At 47.6% G+C, this 19,066-nt stretch overlaps 1 protein-coding gene across 7 annotated transcripts in view; it reads left to right on the forward strand.

Moving 5' to 3' along the window:
• The first annotated feature begins 609 nt into the window (after nt 1-609).
• FMNL1 (formin like 1) overlaps nt 610-19,066 on the forward strand; it is a 123,415-nt gene continuing 104,958 nt past the window's right edge. For 3 of the 7 annotated variants that reach the window (XM_081837635.1, XM_081837636.1, XM_081837637.1), the window contains exon 1: nt 614-2,111. In XM_081837635.1, coding sequence (XP_081693761.1) covers nt 1,956-2,111 — 156 coding nt within the window. In that variant the 5' untranslated portion in view covers nt 614-1,955. Of the gene's footprint in view, nt 2,112-19,066 lie in introns of all 7 variants that reach the window. The other 4 variants (XM_081837633.1, XM_081837632.1, XM_081837638.1 and 1 more) reach the window with 4 other exon arrangements.

Here is a 19,066-nt window from a genome sequence, read left to right on the forward strand (position 1 = left end):
ATTCCCCACGCACCCGGAAAGAGAACGATTAGAGCTGAAAATTGCATTGCTGCGCCTCCCTCGTTCCCCCCACCACCAGGGCTCGATCCTGGCAGAACCCGATTCCGGATCCCTCCCTGTGCCAAACTGTAATATCTAAGTGCTCCTAAGCAACCTAGAAAATCACATTTTGTTGTTGTTTAGTCGTGTCCGACTCTTCCTGACCCCATGGACCAGAGCACGCCAGGCACTCCTGTCTTCCACTGCCTCACGCAGTTTGGTCAGACTCATGCTGGTAGCCTCAAGAACACTACCCAACCATCTCGTCCTCTGTCGTCCCCTTCTCCTTGTGCCCTCCATCTTTCCCAACATCAGGGTCTTTTCCAGGGAGTCTTCTCTTCTCATGAGGTGGCCAAAGTATTGGAGCCTCAGCTTCAGGATCTGTCCTTCCAGTGAGCACTCAGGGCTGATTTCCTTCAGAATGGAGAGGTTTGATCTTCTTGCAGTCCATGGGACTCTCAAGAGTCTCCTCCAGCACCAGAATTCAAAAGCATCAATTCTTTGGCGATCAGCCTTCTTTATGGTCCAGCTCTCACTTCCATACATCCCTACTGGGAAAACCATAGCTTTAACTACACCGACCTTTGTTGGCAAGGTGATGACTCCTAGAGTTGGAAGGGGCACCAAGGGTCATCTAGTCCAACCCGCTGCAATGCAGGAATCTCAGCCCCAGCATCCATGACAGATGACCGCCCATAGATCTAGAAATCGTTTGGGAAATCGAGCCCCCCTTTTCCCCCGATGAAGTAGCCATGGCAGCGCGAAACCGAAAGCCGGGGGCTTTGAGACCCAGAAAGCGCTCGCTCCGCCGGCCTGGCGCTCCCAATCCTAACCCGCCGCCGCTCCTCATTTCTCCAGCTAGCAGGTGACTCTGCTATTTCCTTCGCCTCCCGCGTCGCCCTCCTCGCCTCTCTCCCTCAGGCCATGGCTACTGCAATTGGGCATGGGCGAGCCGCTGCGTTTTCCTCTCCTCCTGCCGCCTCCGCCTCCTCTTTCCCCCCAGCTTTGGCGATCTACCCATCTTCGCTGCCTTTGCAAAAACCGTGCGGTTCTCCTCCTCCTCCTGCAGCTGCTGCTGCTGCTGCCGCCGCCGCCGCCTTTTGCTGCTGCTGCTCTTCGCCAAATTGAGAGAGAGCGAGCTTGCATGCTGGCAGGAGAGCAAGAGAGATTGCACCTCCTGGGTTGCAAAATCCCCCCTCCAAAAAAAGCAACGCGCTGCAGCAAAAGTTCCGCCTCGACCTGTGCTCGCGTTCTTGCATTCAAGGCACCTGCAGCCCGATTTCCTGTGCAACCGCTGCTGCTTTTGGTTCTTCCTCTTTTTCTTTTCTTTTTTTGGGTGGAGGAGAGGGGGAAGTTTAGCAGCAGCAGCGGCGGCGGCGGCGGCGGACTTCTCTGAAGAGCAGCGTGGCAATCGGAGACAAGATGGGGATGTCCTTTTAGGAAACGGGGCTCGCTGCAAATGCACTAGAGGCGAGCTGGGTACCAGCCAGGCGAAGCTGCCTGCCCATCATGGTGGTGGCCCCGGCCCCAGAGGACAGGCGTTGAGAAGTCACCTTGTGCTGGCGACCCCTCCATCACTTCCAGCTGCTTCCTGGAATTAGGCCGCGGCAGGAGCAAAAAAAGAAAAGGGGGGAAAAGAGAGGCATGGACAACTGACTGTGTTGACCTGATGCATCGGAAGAATCGCACATTCACACGTGTTGGGAGTTCCTGGAGCAAGTCCTCCTCCTCCACCCCTTTGCCTTCCTCCTCCGATTTGGCAGACGTGGGGAAAGTTGCTGGGGTATTTTTTGTTTTTTATTCCCCCTGACATTTTTCTTCTCTTCCTCCGAGGAGGAAAAAAATATCCTGGATATTTTAATTTTGTAGTGCTTTAGATTTGTGTGTGTGTGTGTGTGTAAGAGTACAGTCTGAGGATGGGCAATGCAGCTAGCAGCATGGAGATGTCTCCGGCAAAGGAGATTAAAAGCCAGCCCACGGCCTCCTCACCCCTGCCCCCCAAGCAGCCAGCGCCCCCCAAGCAACCTATGCCCAGTTCTGGGGAACTGGAAGAACGATTCACCCACGTACTGGTAAGTGTCTGTCTGGTCTTCTTCCTCCTCCTCTTCTCTCCCCCCCTTCCATAAACCCATCATGCCTTCATTTCACCCTAAAGACGTCAACCAGCTGGGGGTTCTCTTAACACACCCCAAAATGGAAAACTAATCTAGCAAGGGGTGCAGTCATACTTGCAATCTGTGTGGTTAAAGAGAGGTTCAAAGATAAATTTCCCCACTCTCTTCAGTGCCTATTGCTGTGAAATGGGAAGGTTTTTCCTCTTCCTTTTCTGTTTTAAAGGGCTGGTATTACTTGGTAAGGAGCCGATAATTCCTGCTCCACCATTATTAATATTACTATTATTATTATTATTTATTTCCTTTTGCTGAATACTTTGGGGTGCCATGGTTTCTCTGAAGGAAGCAACCTCAGCCTGCAAATTGGAAGTACAAAAGCATTGGTAGAAGGGTCAAAATGAGCACAGCTGGAAATGATTTTAAGTAGATTCACACCTGCCTTGATGGTGGGGATGAATCTCACCCAAGTTAGAGGCATGTGAGGGTGGAGACTGCTTCGGATTCATTCATCTGCAGGTGTCCTTGTGTAGCCCCTCCCAGTCTCCCCAGTGAGTTCAAGTGGTCTTTTCCAGTATTTCCCGAGGCTAGTCTGCAGTCTACAACAGACACCCTAAGGGGGATAAAAAAACTAGGTTCTGCAAACAGCTGGTGCTAAACTGATGTGAAGTAGCCAGAACAGCCTCGGATGTTCCCCCAAACCAATTCCCTCCTCCTCGAAAGCCACTGATGGTTGCAGTGCCCTTAGGGCCTTGCTCCGAGTTGGCTGATTGCAGATTTTTGGCTCATATAGGATGTTCTCAGACGCCCCTTCCGATGGGACAGAACCACAGGGTTTCAGCAACTGTAGCTGCATCTGTACCTGCAGTTAAGAAACTAGTTTGCGTTTTGTGCATCCTTTCAGGAGCTATGCAGCTGTAGGGAGGACGGAGGGTGTGAGATCTGTAGATCTTAGCTTTGGGGACATGTTTGGGAGTTACGCCTCTAGCTGGCCTCCTGCTTTTGCATGCACACTTGTGAAGGCTGACTTCTTTGGGGAGAAGTGGAGCTTGTGTGCCCCGGTGGAATATTTCCTTGCGGGAAGAGGGAGCTCGGTTGTGTGTTAATTCTGGGGTTTCATCCAACCCTCTGAGTTGAGAAACATGTGCACATGGTTGCTTAAAGTTGATTAGTTCCATCTCACCGTTGCCTTGACTGTCTCCTCTTCTTAAAGAGCTCTTACTGTTGCCAAAAGGGTTGGTCTTCTCTCTCTCTCTTGTGCACACACAGAGAGTCAGCAGAGCAGGAGACTCATAATCTTAGGGTTGTGGGTTCAAGCCCCAAGCTGGGCAAAAGATTCCTGCATTTCAGGGGGGTTGGGCTGGATGACCCTCGGGGTCCCACCGACTCTACAGTTCTACGATTCCGTTCTATGGTTTATAACGCTTTGAGCACATTGGCAGCTGTTACTGTGGAATTGAAGGCAGTGCTGAAAGTCGTTGATTAGCCAAGGGTGTGATCTTGTGTGTGTGTGTTTGAGAACAGGCAGTTTACTGTATATAAAATGTCTTAATAATTTGCACTTTGTAGATAATATTAAACAGTACGGAGGCACTTTGGAAAGGTCTGAGGCAGTCAGTGGCCCCCCAGAACCTGCCTTTGCAAACAAAGGAGGGGTGTGAGGAGCACAGTTGGGTTGTTTCCAAGCCAGGCACACGCTAGAGACTCGGCATCTATTATTCAACTGCAAGAGGAAGGTCTTTGCAGAGGAAACCCACCAATGTATATCTTCAGTAACCCTCTCCATCTTAGGACCTCCATAGACATAGTTTTGTAACCAAAGATGTTACCGTGGTACCTCGTGTTACAGACACTTCAGGTTAGAGACGCTTCAGGTTACAGACTCCACTAACTCAAAAATAGTACCTCGGGTTAAGAACTTTGCTTCAGGATGAGAACAGAAATTGTGTGGTGGCGGCGGCACAGCGGCAGTGCGAGGCCCCATTAGCTAAAGTGGTGCTTCAGGTTAAGAACAGTTTCAGGTTAAGAACGGGCCTCTGGAACGAATTAAGTTCTTATCCCGAGGTACCACTGTACTCAGTTCTCTTGGGTAGGCAATAAGAAGATCTAGACAATAAGTAGCACAAAACCAGGAAGGGGGGGGGGTTGAATTGAATCTCTCTCTCTTTCTTTGGGTTTAGGGGCAGGGATCAGCAGTGGGTGTCCCTTGAAGCAAATCTAGCTCCCTTGTACAGTGGTACCTTGGTTGTCAAATTTAATCCGTTCCAGGAGTCCATTTGATTCCTGGAACTGTTTGAAAACCAAAGCGTGGCTTCCGATTGGCTGCAGGAGCTTCCTGCAGCCAATCGGAAGCCGCGTCGGACGTTCGGCTTCTGAAAAGCGTTCGCGAACCAGAACACTCGCTTCCAGGTTTGAGGCATTTGGGAGCCGATTTGTTTTGAAGCTAAGCCGCTTGGGAATCAAGGTACCACTGTAGTGACTTTAAGCTGCCGATTCACCAGCAAGGGAATCAATCATATGACAACTGACCAAAGGACTTGCCATCATCTTGCTTTTGGGGGGTAGGTGTGTGGAATGGCTTGCCACCCCCCATTCCCTCCTTAAGGCAGCCTTCTCCCAAAACTAAGAGCTGAAGAAAGAGTTCTCAAGCACTGGAGTTTGTAGGAAGATTTCTGCAGCATTTGTGGTGCCTTGCCGACAAAAGCTAGGTGGCATCTCAAGAACTTGTGGTCAAGAGCATTTGTTTCCAGTGCTAATGTTCAGCCCGGATCCTGTGAAGTGATAAGCAAGAGCCTCTTCCACCTGGCACCATCCTGACCACTCCCCAAACATATGGAATTATAGGGGGAAGAGCTTCCAGATCCAAAAGTTGTGATTCCAGGTGGTCTTCTTCAGCTCAGAGACCCATCAGAACTGCTACAGAATGGACAGCTCGTAAGGCTGCAGTCCTAACCCCATTCAGCTGGCAGCAAGCCCCATTGAATTGGATAGTAATAATTATAATAATTTATTATTTATACCCCGCCCATCTGGCTGGGTTTCCCCAGCCACTCTGGGCGGCTTCCAACAAAGATTAAAAATACATTAAAATGTCACACATTAAAAACTTCCCTAAACAGGGCTGCCTTCAGATGTCTTCTAAAAGTCTGCTAGTTGTTTTTCTCTTTGACATCTGGTGGGAGGGTGTTCCACAGGGAGGGCGCCACTACTGAGAAGGCCCTCTGCCTGGTTCCCTGTAACTTGGCTTCTTGCAGCGAGGACCTCAGTGTCTGGGCAGAACGATGGGGGTGGAGACGCTCCTTCAGGTATACTGGACTGAGGCCTTTTAGGGCTTTAAAGGTCAGCACCAACACTTTGAATTGTGCTCGGAAACGTACTGGGAGCCAGTGTAGGTCTTTCAAGGCTACTCCCAGTCACCAGTCTAGCTGCCACATTCTGGATTAGTTGTAGTTTCCGGGTCACCTTCAAAGGTAGCACCACGTAGAGCGCATTGCAGTAGTCCAAGCGAGAGATAACTAGAGCATGTACCACTCTGGCGAGACAGTCCACGGGCAGTTAGGGTCTCAGCCTGTGTACCAGATAAACAGCTGCCCTGGACACAGAATTGACCTGCGCCTCCATGGACAGCTGTGAGTCCAAAATGACTGCCAGGCTCCGCACCTGGTTCTTCAGGGGCACAGTTACCCCATTCAGGACCAGGGAGTCCTCCACACCCACCTGCCTCCTGTCCCCCAAAAACAGTACTTCTGTCTTGTCAGGATTCAACCTTCTGTTAGCTGTCATCCATCTGGACTTGCTTCTGAGTAGACATGGGTAGGATTGTGCTGTAAGCAAGGAAATCATGGAGTTCCTACACAGTCCTGGTTTCCCCTCTGTTTCAGCAGCTTCTTTGTGCCCAGGAGGTACTGTAGTGTGTCAACTCAAGCTGTGTTTGGAAAGAGGTCATCTGAGCTACTGTGGCTAACAGTGGCTGGCCTTGCATTTAATTTATGCAGTTCTTTCCCTAAAAACTGTCTGGGTGATAGGACTGCCTTGCAGGGTTGTCCGTTGAACGACTGAGATAATTTATGGGATGCACTTTCAGCATTTGAGGAACAAAAGTCTGCATAAGCGTTGTTGTTGAAATAAGCAGAAAGTGGGGATCATTTTCTGTCCCTCCTACACTCACTTGACATCTCTTATGCCAGGGATGGAAAACATGTGGCCAACAAGATGTTATTGCACTCTTAACTCCCATGAGTCCCACCTGTGGCCAGGGATTCTGGGAAATGTAGTCCAGGGCTGCAGGTTTTGCACCCCGTCTTATGCCGTGGGTAGCAGAAGAGGCTGAGAATGAACTGCTTCCCCGGCCTTCTGTCCTGTTTGTCTCTGTGCAAGGAGGGATGAGTGAATTGATGTCCCAAGCCGACCCTGACACCTATGTTGGCTTACTCTCCTTTTCCATCAGGGCATTGACGTTTCTGAAAGCCCTGTCTTCCGCTATCAGAGTTTGTGTGAGACAGAAATGAGTCAAACCAATAGATTTTAGAGCTTGAGGCAGGAAATCCCAATAGATTCCTCCCAGTAGACTGTGTAAGCTAATCATCAATTTACTGCCATTTAATGGTACCTTCCCCACCCAAAAAACCCCCAGCAACCCAACTGAGGATGAAATGTGGTATTTGGTTGGTGTGGCCACACACCCAATTTTCTCTTGACCGTTCTACGGCCCCAAAGTTCGGCCAAGAGAAAATGTGGGCTTGAGTCCATGAAGGGTTCCTCACCATCGATGATCGGGGTGGACCAGAGATAGCCAAGGTTTTTAGGGTTTTGTTTGTTTGCTATCCTTTTGTTGTTGTTTAGTCGTTTAGTCGTGTCCGACTCTTCGTGACCCCATGGACCAGAGCACGCCAGGCACTCCTGTCTTCCACTGCCTCCCACAGTTTGGTCAAACTTATGCTGGTAGCTTCGAGAACACTGTCCAACCATCTTGTCCTCTGTCATCCCCTTCTCCTTGTGCCCTCCATCTTTCCCAACATCAGGGTCTTTCCAGGGAGTCTTCTCTTCTCATGAGGTGGCCAAAGTATTGGAGCCTCAGCTTCAGGATCTGTCCTTCCAGTGAGCACTCAGGGCTGATTTCTTTCAGAATGGAAAGGTTTGATCTTCTTGCAGTCCATGGGACTCTCAAGAGTCTCCTCCAGTACCATAATTCAAAAGCATCAATTCTTCAGTGATCAGCCTTCTTTATGGTCCAGCTCTCACTTCCATACATCGCTACTGGGAAACCCATAGCTTTAACTATACGGACCTTTGTTGGCAAGGTGATGTCTCTGCTTTTTAAGATGCTATCCTACGTGCATTAAAATGCTCCCCCACTCCTGTCCCCCACATCTTACTGCAGGCATCCCCAAACTTGGCCCTCCAGATGTTTTGGGACTACAATTCCCATCATCCCTGACCACTGGTCATGTTAGCTAGGGGTGATGGGAGTTGTAGTCCCAAAACATCTGGAGGGCTGAATTTGGGGATGCCTGTCTTGCTGTGTAGCAGAATAGGAATTCCCTTCTGTAATTTTCATGACTGTCCCTTCCTCCCCTTTGCTAGCCACAGGGGGCTGGTGGGGGCTCAGAATGCCCTTGCCCCATAGAACACACAGGAAGCCACTGGCCCAGGAGCTACATGGAAATGATTTACATTTTAAAATATACATCAGGGGACTTGGTTTGGTCAGAATCAAGTATACACTTTCACAGTATAACACTAAATTATTAATATTATTATTATTATTAGCCCGTCCATCTGGCTGGGTTTCCCCAGCCACTCTGGGAAGCTCCCAGCAGAATATTAAAAACACAATAAAACATCAAACATTAAAAACTTCCCTAAACAGGGCTGCCTTCAGATGTCTTCTAAAAGTCAGATAGTTGTTTATTTCCTTGACGTCTGATGGGAGGGCGTTCCACAGGACTGGCGCCACTACCAAGAATGTCCTCTGCCTGGTTCCCTGTAACTTCATTTCTGGCAGTGAGGGAACCGCCAGAAGGCCCTGAGGTGGACCTCAATATCCGGGCTGAACTATGGGGGTGGAGACGCTCCTTCAGGTATACTGGGCTGAGGTCATTTAAATACACTGCTTCTGGTAAATGAGCCACCATAGCTGTTAGAAGGCCATGAAAATTTGTGCCCTGGGCTTTTTATACTTATCTACCCATGTACTAGATAAGTACTAGATATCTACCCATGTACTGGGACGCGAGTGGTGCTGTGGGTTAAACCACAGAGCCTAGGACTTGCCGATCAGAAGGTGAGCTCCTGTTGCTCGGTCCCTGCTCCTGCCAACCTAGCAGTTCGAAAACACCTTCCCGGCGGGAAGGAAAATGGCGTTTCCGTGCGCTGCTCTGGTTCGCCAGAAGCGGCTTAGTCATGCTGGCCACCTGACCTGGAAGCTGTATGCCGGCTCCCTCAGCCAATAAAGCGAGATGAGCGCCGCAACCCCAGAGTTGGTGGTCAGGGGTCCCTTTACCCTTTACCTTTACCCATGTACTATCTCCGTGTTTCCCAACCTTGGGTCTCCAGCTGTTTTTGGACTACAACTCCCATCATCCCTAGCTGGCAAGACCAGTGGTGAGGGATGATGGGACCTGTAGTCCAAAAACAGCTGGAGACCCAAGGTTGGGAAACCCTGTACTATCTGAAAGCAAAGGGTGACATGGGTTGCCAGATGTGAAATATATTTGCATTATTCTCAGCTCTCCTATCCCACTATTAATCTTGGGTGTGGGGACTTGCTTGGCTTACAGTTGTCGAGACTCGGCTGCTGAGACCGCTATTATTGTCCCTTAGCCTCAGGTGTAGAGGAAGATCTTAAATCAATACTGAAGTAAGATAGATAGGTCTTCAGCATTCTCCAAGATCTGCTGCAATTGGTAAGGTGCTGATGCCTCCTTGAGGTTTTTTATATAAAAAAACTAACAACCCAAAGACTTTGTTGGATCACATGGCTGCTGAGCATGTTCCAAACAACCCAATACTTGTCTGCAATCCAAGTCCTTTTGGGAGAGAAATGCAAAAAGATGAGTCTCACCTCATTTTCTTCTTCCTTTTTGGCACGTGCCTGAGATGAAAAAGCCCTTTTCTCTCTCTGTCTTGGCTGGCTCCAGTGGCTGGGAATCCCAGTCTTGAAGGTCTTGTTTAGAGTTGCCAGCTTCCTTGCTGATCGGAGCCCCATCGTCGCTGCCAAAAGCTCATCCTGTCTATGCGAGAGAGAAGTGAGCTAGCCAAGTTTAGCCTTTTTTGTTTTGTGCGCCCGTTCATTCTCAGCAAGGCAAGCCACTAATCTTTGTGGCTGCCTGTCGCCCTACGATTGCGAGTCACATTACAGTGGTACCTCGGTTTTCGAACGTCTCTGTTGATGAATGTTTTGGTTTTCGGACGCCGTAAATCCAGAAGTAAATGCTGTGGTTTTTGAACGCGCCTTGGAAGTCGAACATGCAGCTTCTGCTGAGTGCAGGATCCTGAGGCCTACAGCTAGATGCCAGCTGTTGAGTTTTGGGTTTCCTATATGCAACAGTGGCAGAAAGAATCTTAGTAGCCAAAATTGGGAAAGGAGACTCTCTCCCGACCAAAGTGGACTGGCAGGCATAATTATTAGAATTTTCAGAAGTAGCAAAGATAACAGGAAGAATTAGGGATAATAAAGACCAAACGTTTATTAGAGAGTGGGGCATCTACAGAAAATATCTTAAAGAGCATTGTAAAAATGTAAATTCTCTGGCAGGCTTAGAAGGACCCCTGTAGAAACCTAGAAAATCTTATAAAATCAATGATATGGGATATGATTGGAGCGATAACGAAAAGTGTGTTGCATAAAAGTAACCCAGGACTCTTGAGGGGGCGACTGGAAGTCATAACAGAAGATGTGCTCTAACAAATCTATTTACTTTTTGTAATTTATATTATCTTTTGGTTTTTCGTTTGTTGATGTTTAAAGCAATTTTCAAAAGAAAGAAGAGAGTTTTTGGTTTTTGAATGTTTCAGAGCTCGAATCGTCTTCTGGAACAGACTATGTTTGAAAATGTACTTTGAAACGTACTTTGAAAACGTCCCACCGTACTTATATTCTGCTTTATAGCCATGCAAGGCTCCCTCGCCAAAGCTGCCTATGAAATATTTGTGTGGTGCAATTTCGCTCAGGTGTGCTATCGGGAACAGGCGTTGCAAATGGGTACCCAGGATTATTCAGGCGGCATTCCCTGCCTTCATCTTTGGGACTCTTAATTTCAGGGTCATGTGTTGAAGCCCCATGTTGGGTAAAAAGATTCCTCCCAACTCTACAATTCTGTTGTTCTCTGGTAGCACAGCCCGCTGAGAATCTCTGAGGCGAGCGAGTGGGACTAAGCATCTGAAACTCAGTCAATGCATGATGAAGTTGAGTCTTCCCTCGCTGATCATATTTATCTCCTGGTGGTTTGCTGTCCTGCTGTTGTTGCCACCAGGTGTTCCTTGTATATATAATTTTTGTTAAATTTTCTGTTTTACAATTTCAAATACTCATTTTACATCCTTAAGATATCAACGACTTCCCTTCTTTTCTTTCCATGGCTCATTTCACATAAATCCCTGCATATTTTACAAAAACAAAACCATTCAGTATTCCATTACAGTGGTACCTCGCAAGACGAATGCCTCGTAAGACGAAAAACGCGCAAGACGAAAGGGTTTTTCGTTTTTTGAGTTGCTTCGCAAGACGATTTTCCCTATGGGCTTGCTTCGCAAGACAAAAACGTCTTGCGAGTTTGTTTCCTTTTTCTTACAACCGTTAATACCCAGGGAATCCGCGCTCCGCAAGATGAAAAAATCGCAAGACGAAACAACTCGCGGAACGAATTAATTTCATCTTGCAAGGCACCACTGTATTACATCCATCAAAATTTATTTACACTGTTGAATTTATCTTAATGGTGCCAGGGTTTTCAGCTGCTCTTAATTCCCACAATCCCTGATCATTTGGCTGGGCTGGCTAGGAGTCTAGCAACACTTGGAGGGACACAGGTCCCCCATCTTGGGGCTGTGGCGATGAGCACTCATGGCGTCACAAGAGCTGACCTTCTAAGAGTGAACTTAATTCCTTAATTTGGCTTTCTGGGGAGTCTACTGATGATAACTATACTATGTTTTTACTTATTGCAGTTTCTGAAAAGCTTTAGGGAAGTCTTGAGCAACTCCAAATATTTGGCGGGTGGGGGAGCAAATTTTGAAGTACAATAATAAACAGTGCGATTTCTTGCGGATTAAGTGTGTCATAATCCAGTTCCAAGGGCCTTCTGGAGGTTGCTTCACTGTGAGAAGTGAAGCTGCAGGGAACCAGGCAGAGGGCCTTCTCGGTGGTGGCACCAGCCCTGTGGAACATCCATCAGATGTCAAGGAGATGAGTAACTATTTAACCTTTAGAAGACATCTGAAGGCAGCCCTGTATAGGGAAGCCTTTTAATGTGTAATGTTTTGTTATGTTTTTATGTATGTTGGAAGCTTCCCAGAGTGGCTGGGGCAACGCAGTCAGATGAGCAGGGTACAAAAATATTACTATTATTATTATTAGCACTACGACTAGGACTTGCTGATCAGAAGGTTGGCGGTTCGAATCCCCACGACGGGGTGAGCTCCCGTTGCTCGGTCCTTGCTCCTGCCAACCTAGCAGTTCGAAAGCACGTCAAGTGCAAGTAGATAGATAGGTACCGCTCCAGCGGGAAGGTAAACGGCGTTTCCGTGTGCTGCTCTGGTTCGCCAGAAGTGGCTTAGTCATGCTGGCCACATGACCCGGAAGCTGTACGCTGGCTCCCTCAGCCAATAAATCGAGATGAGCGCTGCAACCCCAGAGTCGGACCTAATGGTCAGGGGTCCCTTTACCTTACTACCCCTCTCCTTATGCTAGTTGTAAGAGAGGGGCAAATGAATGGCAGGACACAAGAGCAGCGTTATCCGCATTTTCCTCTGCTCTTTGCAGGCACGGTCCACGAATTACAGCTCTGTTTCCGATCACCTTTTCTTTCGCCCCGGAGCTTTTCCAGCAAAAAACCAACTGTTCAAAGCTCGATTGGCGCAAACGTCAATTCACAGAAATCGCAAAGTGACATTTGATGTGATTTAAAGAGCAGCTTCTCATGGGGAAAGCTAGGGGCAATGTTCAAGACACAGAGCGTTTCAGCGCAGAGCTCTGCTGCAAAGTTGTGGGGCAGAAAGTGTGGATAAGCCCAGTATTCCCACACATGGATTTGTATCATGTAGGCTCTTTCCCCTAGTTGTCCTGTGGGACCCAATGCCAGGTTTGCTGAAATGGAGCCATCTCTGTTTACGGAGCTTCCTTGGGGACTTTCCCCGCATGGAGGATAAACCTGGCTTCCATCCATCTTTATCTTTCTTGTGCTGCAACTTAAAAGTTTCCCTCTTTCTTGTAGAGAAATGAAACTGTGACTCAGTCAAGGGCAAAGCCAACAGGAGGCTGGGCTGCGGTAGCCTTAGCCTGCCCATCCCAAAATAGCTTTATATTATTTTTGCTGAGCTTGCATCAGATTATCGTGCAGCCTCTCTCCATTCAGAAAAGAGGAGGGGAATGGTTTGGGTGGAAATGCAGTGCTATCCACAAGATACTAAAGTGGGGAGGCTCAGAGCCTTGGCGGTCATAAATCTCAGAAGTCTTTAACAGTGCAATATGTGCATGTTTCGTTGGAGACAAGTTCTGCTCTGCTCTGTGGTAATTTCTCTCAGGTAAGGGTGGCAGCCCAAACGCTTTATGAAAAAAACACTTGTATGCCACTTTTTTTTTTTTTTTTAAATATCCATGTGATGTACACAACGTTAAAATCGTATGAAAAACATACATTGATAAGATTTCTGTAGCTCCCTTTGGTGGAGTTTTGGGGGCAGTTTACAAAAACAAGGCGAACCTAAGAGAGAATAAATCTTATAGAACTGTAGAATTATAGAGTTGGAAAGGGATCCTGAGGGACTGTCTAGTGCCTTGGTTCCCAACATGGGGCACATACCCCACAGGGAGGTAATTTGATTTTTTGGGGGGGGCAATTTGAGAATGAGTTATTAACAGTTAATGGCCTTTTAGGCTTCCTCCATGTGAAAAGGAGTTCACTTTTTGAATAATAAGAATCATATGTCACATCAGGATTTTAGAGATGCTTAGGTAGCCAAAAAAAGATTGGGAACCGCTGGTCTAGTCCAACTCCCTGCAGTGCATGTTAAAATGAGGTGAGGAAAGTTAAAATAAAATTAAAAGCCTAGGAGATTTAAAAAGAAAACAATGTGGACACTAGGTAGGCCTTCTTGGGGACAGTATCCCAGAGACAGGGCGCCTCACCAGAAAAGGTGTGTCTGTGTGTCTGTGTGTGTTTATCTCTGGTTGCTGTTTGTAAACCTAAGCACCAGAAAGCCAATACAGTGGTACCTCGGGTTACAGACGCTTCAGGTTACAGACTCCACTAACCCAGAAATAGTACCTTGGGTTAAGAACGTTGCTTCAGGATGAGAACAGAAATCGTGCTCCGGCGGCGCGGCAGCAGCAGGAGGCCCCATTAACTAAAGTGTTGCTTCAGGTTAAGAACAGTTTCAGGTTAAGAACGGACCTCCAGAACGAATTACGTTCTTAACCCGAGGTACCACTGTATAGTTCTTTCAGTGTTGACAAAACATATTCCCGCTAACTGGCCCCGGCTGACAGCCTGGTAGCTCTATTTTGAACTAAACACAGTTTCTGAGGGGTCTCCAACGGCAGCACCACACGCAACACATTACAGCAATCAATCCTAAAGGCTAGCGGGGCCTAGATAACAGCGGTCAGGCTGCAACTGGTGCACTAGTCTAAGAAAGTCACTTCTTGGCACAGAAGCTACCTGGGTCTCCAGCGACAAACGTGGATCTATGAACCCAATGTGGATCTATGAACCCGATGTTTTGGGACTACAACTCCCATTGTCTCACATTAACAGGACCAGTGGTCAGGAATGATGGTAGTTGTAGTTCCAAAACATCTGGAGGGCCGAGTTTCCCTATGCCTGATCTAGGAGTACAAACTTTGCTTTTTTTAGGACAATCCCTTCCAGGACTGGCAGAACGTATTTTTCAGTTGATGTTTAACCATGGGGCAGGGAGAGAGATTTCTGCTCACCTCCCCGGCCAAGATTGCAGAGTTAGTAGAGAATGTTAGTAGCCTCGTGTCCCAAAGGAAGAAACTCTTGCACTTCCCATCTCTCTTACATAATCCAAACTCCAGTGGGTCACAAGCACAAGAGAACCGGGGAAAAAGTGACTGCAAAGAACAAACATCTGTGTCACACATGCTTAGGGAAGGTGGAAAAAAGCCAGACTGCCAACTGATCAAAGACTTTTCAGGTATTAATCGTCTGCCCTGAGCCAATTTAGTAACTGATTAAATTTAGATACATAAGGTCGGCGGTTTGAATCCCCGTGACGGGGTGAGCTCCCATTGCTCGGTCCTAGCTCCTGCCAACCTAGCAGTTCAAAAGCACGTCAAAGTGCAAGTAGATAAATAGGTACCGCTCCGGCAGGAAGGTAAACAGCGTTTCCATGCGCTGCTCTGGTTCGCCAGAAGCGGCTTAGTCATGCTGGCCACATGACCCGGAAGCTGTATGCCGGCTCCCTCAGCCAATAAAGCGAGATGAGCGCTACAACCCCAGAGTCGGCCACGACTGGACCTAACGGTCAGGGCTGCTTTATCCATGTGATCAGAAATGAACACACACACACACACACCCTTGTTTGGGGGAAAATGTGAAAGAACTCACAATTCAATGAACAATCTCTACCTGCTGACCCTCTCTAATGCTGGGTTTTCCAAACTTGGGTCTCTACCATTTTTTGGACTACAACTCCCATCATCCCTGACCACTGGTCCTGCCAGCTAGGGATGATGGGAGTTGTAGTCCAAAACCAGCTGGCGACCCCACAGTTTGGGAAACCCTGCTCTGGTGCCATTTTCAGAAGTTCAGTTGCTTGTGTTAACCTGCACACACGACACAGTACACAGATGGGCCTGCACAGGAAATGAGCTCGCGCAAGGAGCTTCCGCCTTTCGATAGCTCAGCTCGGCTCTTGCAAAAGCTTGCCCTATTTGCCAAGAATAGCCTTGTTGAAGGAAACGTGGGGGAAGAAATCAGCACTTGAAACTGATCGCTGCCAAAGCAAACTTCAGCATGCTAGAGATTATCCAAATAGTTGTAGCGAGGTAAAAATCGCCCTTTATAAACGATAAAGTCTTCCTTCTCAGCATTGTAATTTCAGCCCACAGGTGTCCTTATATAAATGAAATGTTTGTTTCAGCTGCTGTCTGTGCCTGGAGCCATTTGTTCTGGTTGGTTTGCAGTAGTGCTCACTCAACGGCGGCTCTGCGCATGCATGTGCACATGTGCACTGCTTGATTTTACTTGAGGTGTGTTGGCTCCTAAGTCCTGGCTACATGTGTGAAAGGGCTCCCTGGAATAGGATTGTGTTTGAGGCCATCTCTAAGGAAGGGTCCTAACTCCCCAGTAAAAGTATGTTGAAAATGGGACCTTCTATAATAAGAATAAGAATAAGAATAAGAATAGGAATAAGAATAATAAATTCATTTATACCCCGCCCATCTGTCTGGGTTTCCCCAGCCACTCTGGGCGACTTCCAACAAAAGATTAAAATACAATAGTTTGTTAAACATTAAAGGCTTCCCTAAACAGGGCTGCTTTCAGGTGTCTTCTAAAAGTCTGGTACAGTGGTACCTCAGTTAAGAACTTAATTCGTTCTGGAGGTCCGTTCTTAACCTGAAACTGTTCTTAACCTGAGGTACCACTTTAGCTAATTGGGCCTCCTGCTGCTGCCGCGCCGCTGGAGCACAATTTCTGTTCTCATCCTGAAGCAAAGTTCTTAACCTGAAGCACTATTTCTGGGTTAGCGGATTATGTAACCTGAAGCGTATGTAAACTGAAGCGTATGTAACCCGAGGTACCACTGTACCAGAGTTTTAGACTTCTAAAATCTAGTAGTTGTTGTTCTCTTTGACATCTGATGGGAGGGCGTTCCACAGGGTGGGTGCCACTACTGAGAAGGCCCTCTGCCTGGTTCCCTGTAACTTGGCTTCTCTCAGTGAGGGAACCGCCAGAAGGCCCTCGGCGCTGGACCTCAGTGTCTGGGCAGAACGATGGAGGTGGAGACGCTCCTTCTCTAAGAAGTCACACCGACCCCACAATAAAGATGGGGCTAGTTCAATACTTCCAAACCAACATCTAGCCACTGAATAATTTACCCACACTTTTAGGCATTTGTTGAATTCCAGATCCATCCCAGCAAGCCTTTTGTACCTTTAGGAATTGGAAGAGAAGGGGGAATTTCAACAGGGAATTTTCTCATCATCATGGTGATTTAATAATAGTAATAATAATTTATATACATGGGCGGAAGAAACAACCCTGTGGACCTTGCAACCCTGCCTGTTCATCCTGTTACACAAACACCACTATTGTGTATACGATGATTATCCGGCCCCAATAATGATTCCCCAGTGCTGGAATTAAAAAGCAAAATAAGGTGCCTGTCTATGATACCATGGGAGATGGAAAATGTAAATCCTTACCTAACACCGGCTATAGAACTCTTGCCTGTTCTAAGTGTTCCCCAAAACTGCTTTCCTCTATGTACCCTCTTATGAAATACATTGGTTCCTATTATAATCAAGCTGCTTCATATATATATATGCCTAGCTACTTTACTATTCTTGGAGTCCGGAAATAAAAAATTGATGTGCTGAATGTTCTCCTCTTAAAACAATATGGGCTCGCATACTGAGGGCTGCGTATTTTGGACTGACAATGGCCTTCTGGCAACCTTATGGCTAGAATTATCCTGTCCCTCTGGGAAAATGCACTATAGAAATGTTAAAGTATTGGTTTGAAACCATTTTAACTCTTCTGTCCTGGAGAGTTTACCAGGGATGCTTTTAAAATGACCCTTTAAATAAAATGTGGGGAACTTCAGGGGCCTGGGCGGGGTGTGAATGTAGCCATCCAGGTCTCTGGCCCCCTTTACACTGTACCTTAAAAGTGGTATTGTGCCATTTTAAACAGTTGTGGCTCCCCCCAAATAATTCTGGGAACTGTAGTTTGCCAGCGATGCTGTGAATTGTTAGGAAGCTCCTGTTCCCCTCACAGAACTACGGTTCCCAGCATTCCCCGGGAAGAGGAGTTGGCTCTTAAACCACTCTGGGAATTGTAGCTCCGCAAGGGGAATAGGCGTCTCCGAACAACTACCGGCACTGTTAGACAAACTACACTTCCCAGAATTCCTTGAGGGAAGCCATTGATGGTTTATACAGTGGTACCTCGGGTTACATACGCTTCAGGTTACATACGCTTCAGGTTACACACTCTGCTAACCCAGAAATAGTGCTTCAGGTTAAGAACTTTGCTTCAGGATAAGAATAGAAATCAGGCTCTGGCAGCGCGGCGGCAGCAGGAGGCCCTACTAGCTAAAGTGGTGCTTCAGGTTAAGAACAGTTTCAGGTTAAGAACGGACCTCCAGAACAAATTAAGTTCTTAACCTGAGGTACCACTGTAGTGGTATGATACTGCTTTAAACGTGTAGTGCAGATGGGACATCCCTGTCCGGCTCTCAGGACTGTCTGGTACCACATACTTGCTTACAATCTTCCTCAAGTTTGTTTTCTGGCTGGAAATATGTTCCAGCTTGGGATAATGCTTCTTGCTTTCCAGGATAGACGATAGACAGATGGGTGTGTGTGGAATGAATCTACTGTACAGAGCTAATCTATTGTTACCTTGCACACCCCAATTCCTGCTAAACTGTGCACGGGATTCCTGGGATCTTGGCGCTCAGCCAAGGTCCATCCTCCTTTGGAGAATTGAGGACGCAGCAGAGACCGTCGTAGCCTTAAGAAACATGATTTATTCACGTATTAACATCTGAGTTTGGATGGAGTCCTGATCTTGTTGTTTAGTCGTTTAGTCGTGTCCGACTCTTCGTGACCCCATGGACCAGAGCACGCCAGACACTCCTGTCTTCCACTGCTGGTAGCTTCGAGAACACTGTTCAACCATCTTGTCCTCTGTCATCCCCTTCTCCTTGTGCCCTCAATCTTTCCCAACATCAGGGTCTTTTCCAGGGAGTCTTCTCTTCTCACGAGGTGGCCAAAGTATTGGAGCCTCAGCTTCAGGATCTGTCCTTCCAGTGAGCACTCGGGGCTGATTTCCTTCAGAATGCATAGGTTTGATCTTCTTGTAGTCCATGGGACTCTCAAGAGTCTCATCCAGCACCATAACTCAAAGCATCAATTCTTCAGCGGTCAGCCTTCTTTATGGTCCAGCTCTCACTTCCATACATCACTACTGGGAAAACCATAGCTTTAACTATAGCTTTAACCATAGCTTTAACTCAGATTAACATCTGAGTTTGGATGGAGTCCTGATCTTACAGCACTGCTAACTCAAGAGGGGCTTGTTCCCCCCCATCAGTGCATTACTGGGGTCCAAGGCATCTCTCCCAGCCAGCCAGCCTGCTCTCTGTCTTCGTTCCCCCCATCCTCTTCCCAGGGCACCCACTTTTCCTGTCACCTCACACCCAGTTGCCCATGCCACCTTCCACATCCCCGGCCTCTGTCCACACCTCAGGGCAGGGGTAAGGGCAGCTCCCTTGCATTGCCAGTTTCCCTCACTGGCCTATATGGTTTTTTAATGGCCATAGCTAGGCCAGGTCATTTTGCATGGGCTTTGCTGAGGAATTCCTCCGCAGCTTGTATGTTCCCTTCACATCCCAAATAATCAGAATCCTACCATTATTCGAAGAGTCTCTTGAGAGTCCCATGGACTGGAGGGGCCCTGAGTGCTCACTGGAAGGACAGATCCTGAAGCTGAGGCTCCAATACT

The sequence above is a fragment of the Podarcis erhardii genome (genome assembly GCF_964252035.2).
Source record: "Podarcis erhardii genome assembly, chromosome: 13".
In the NCBI taxonomy this organism is placed as follows: Eukaryota; Metazoa; Chordata; class Lepidosauria; order Squamata; family Lacertidae; genus Podarcis; species Podarcis erhardii.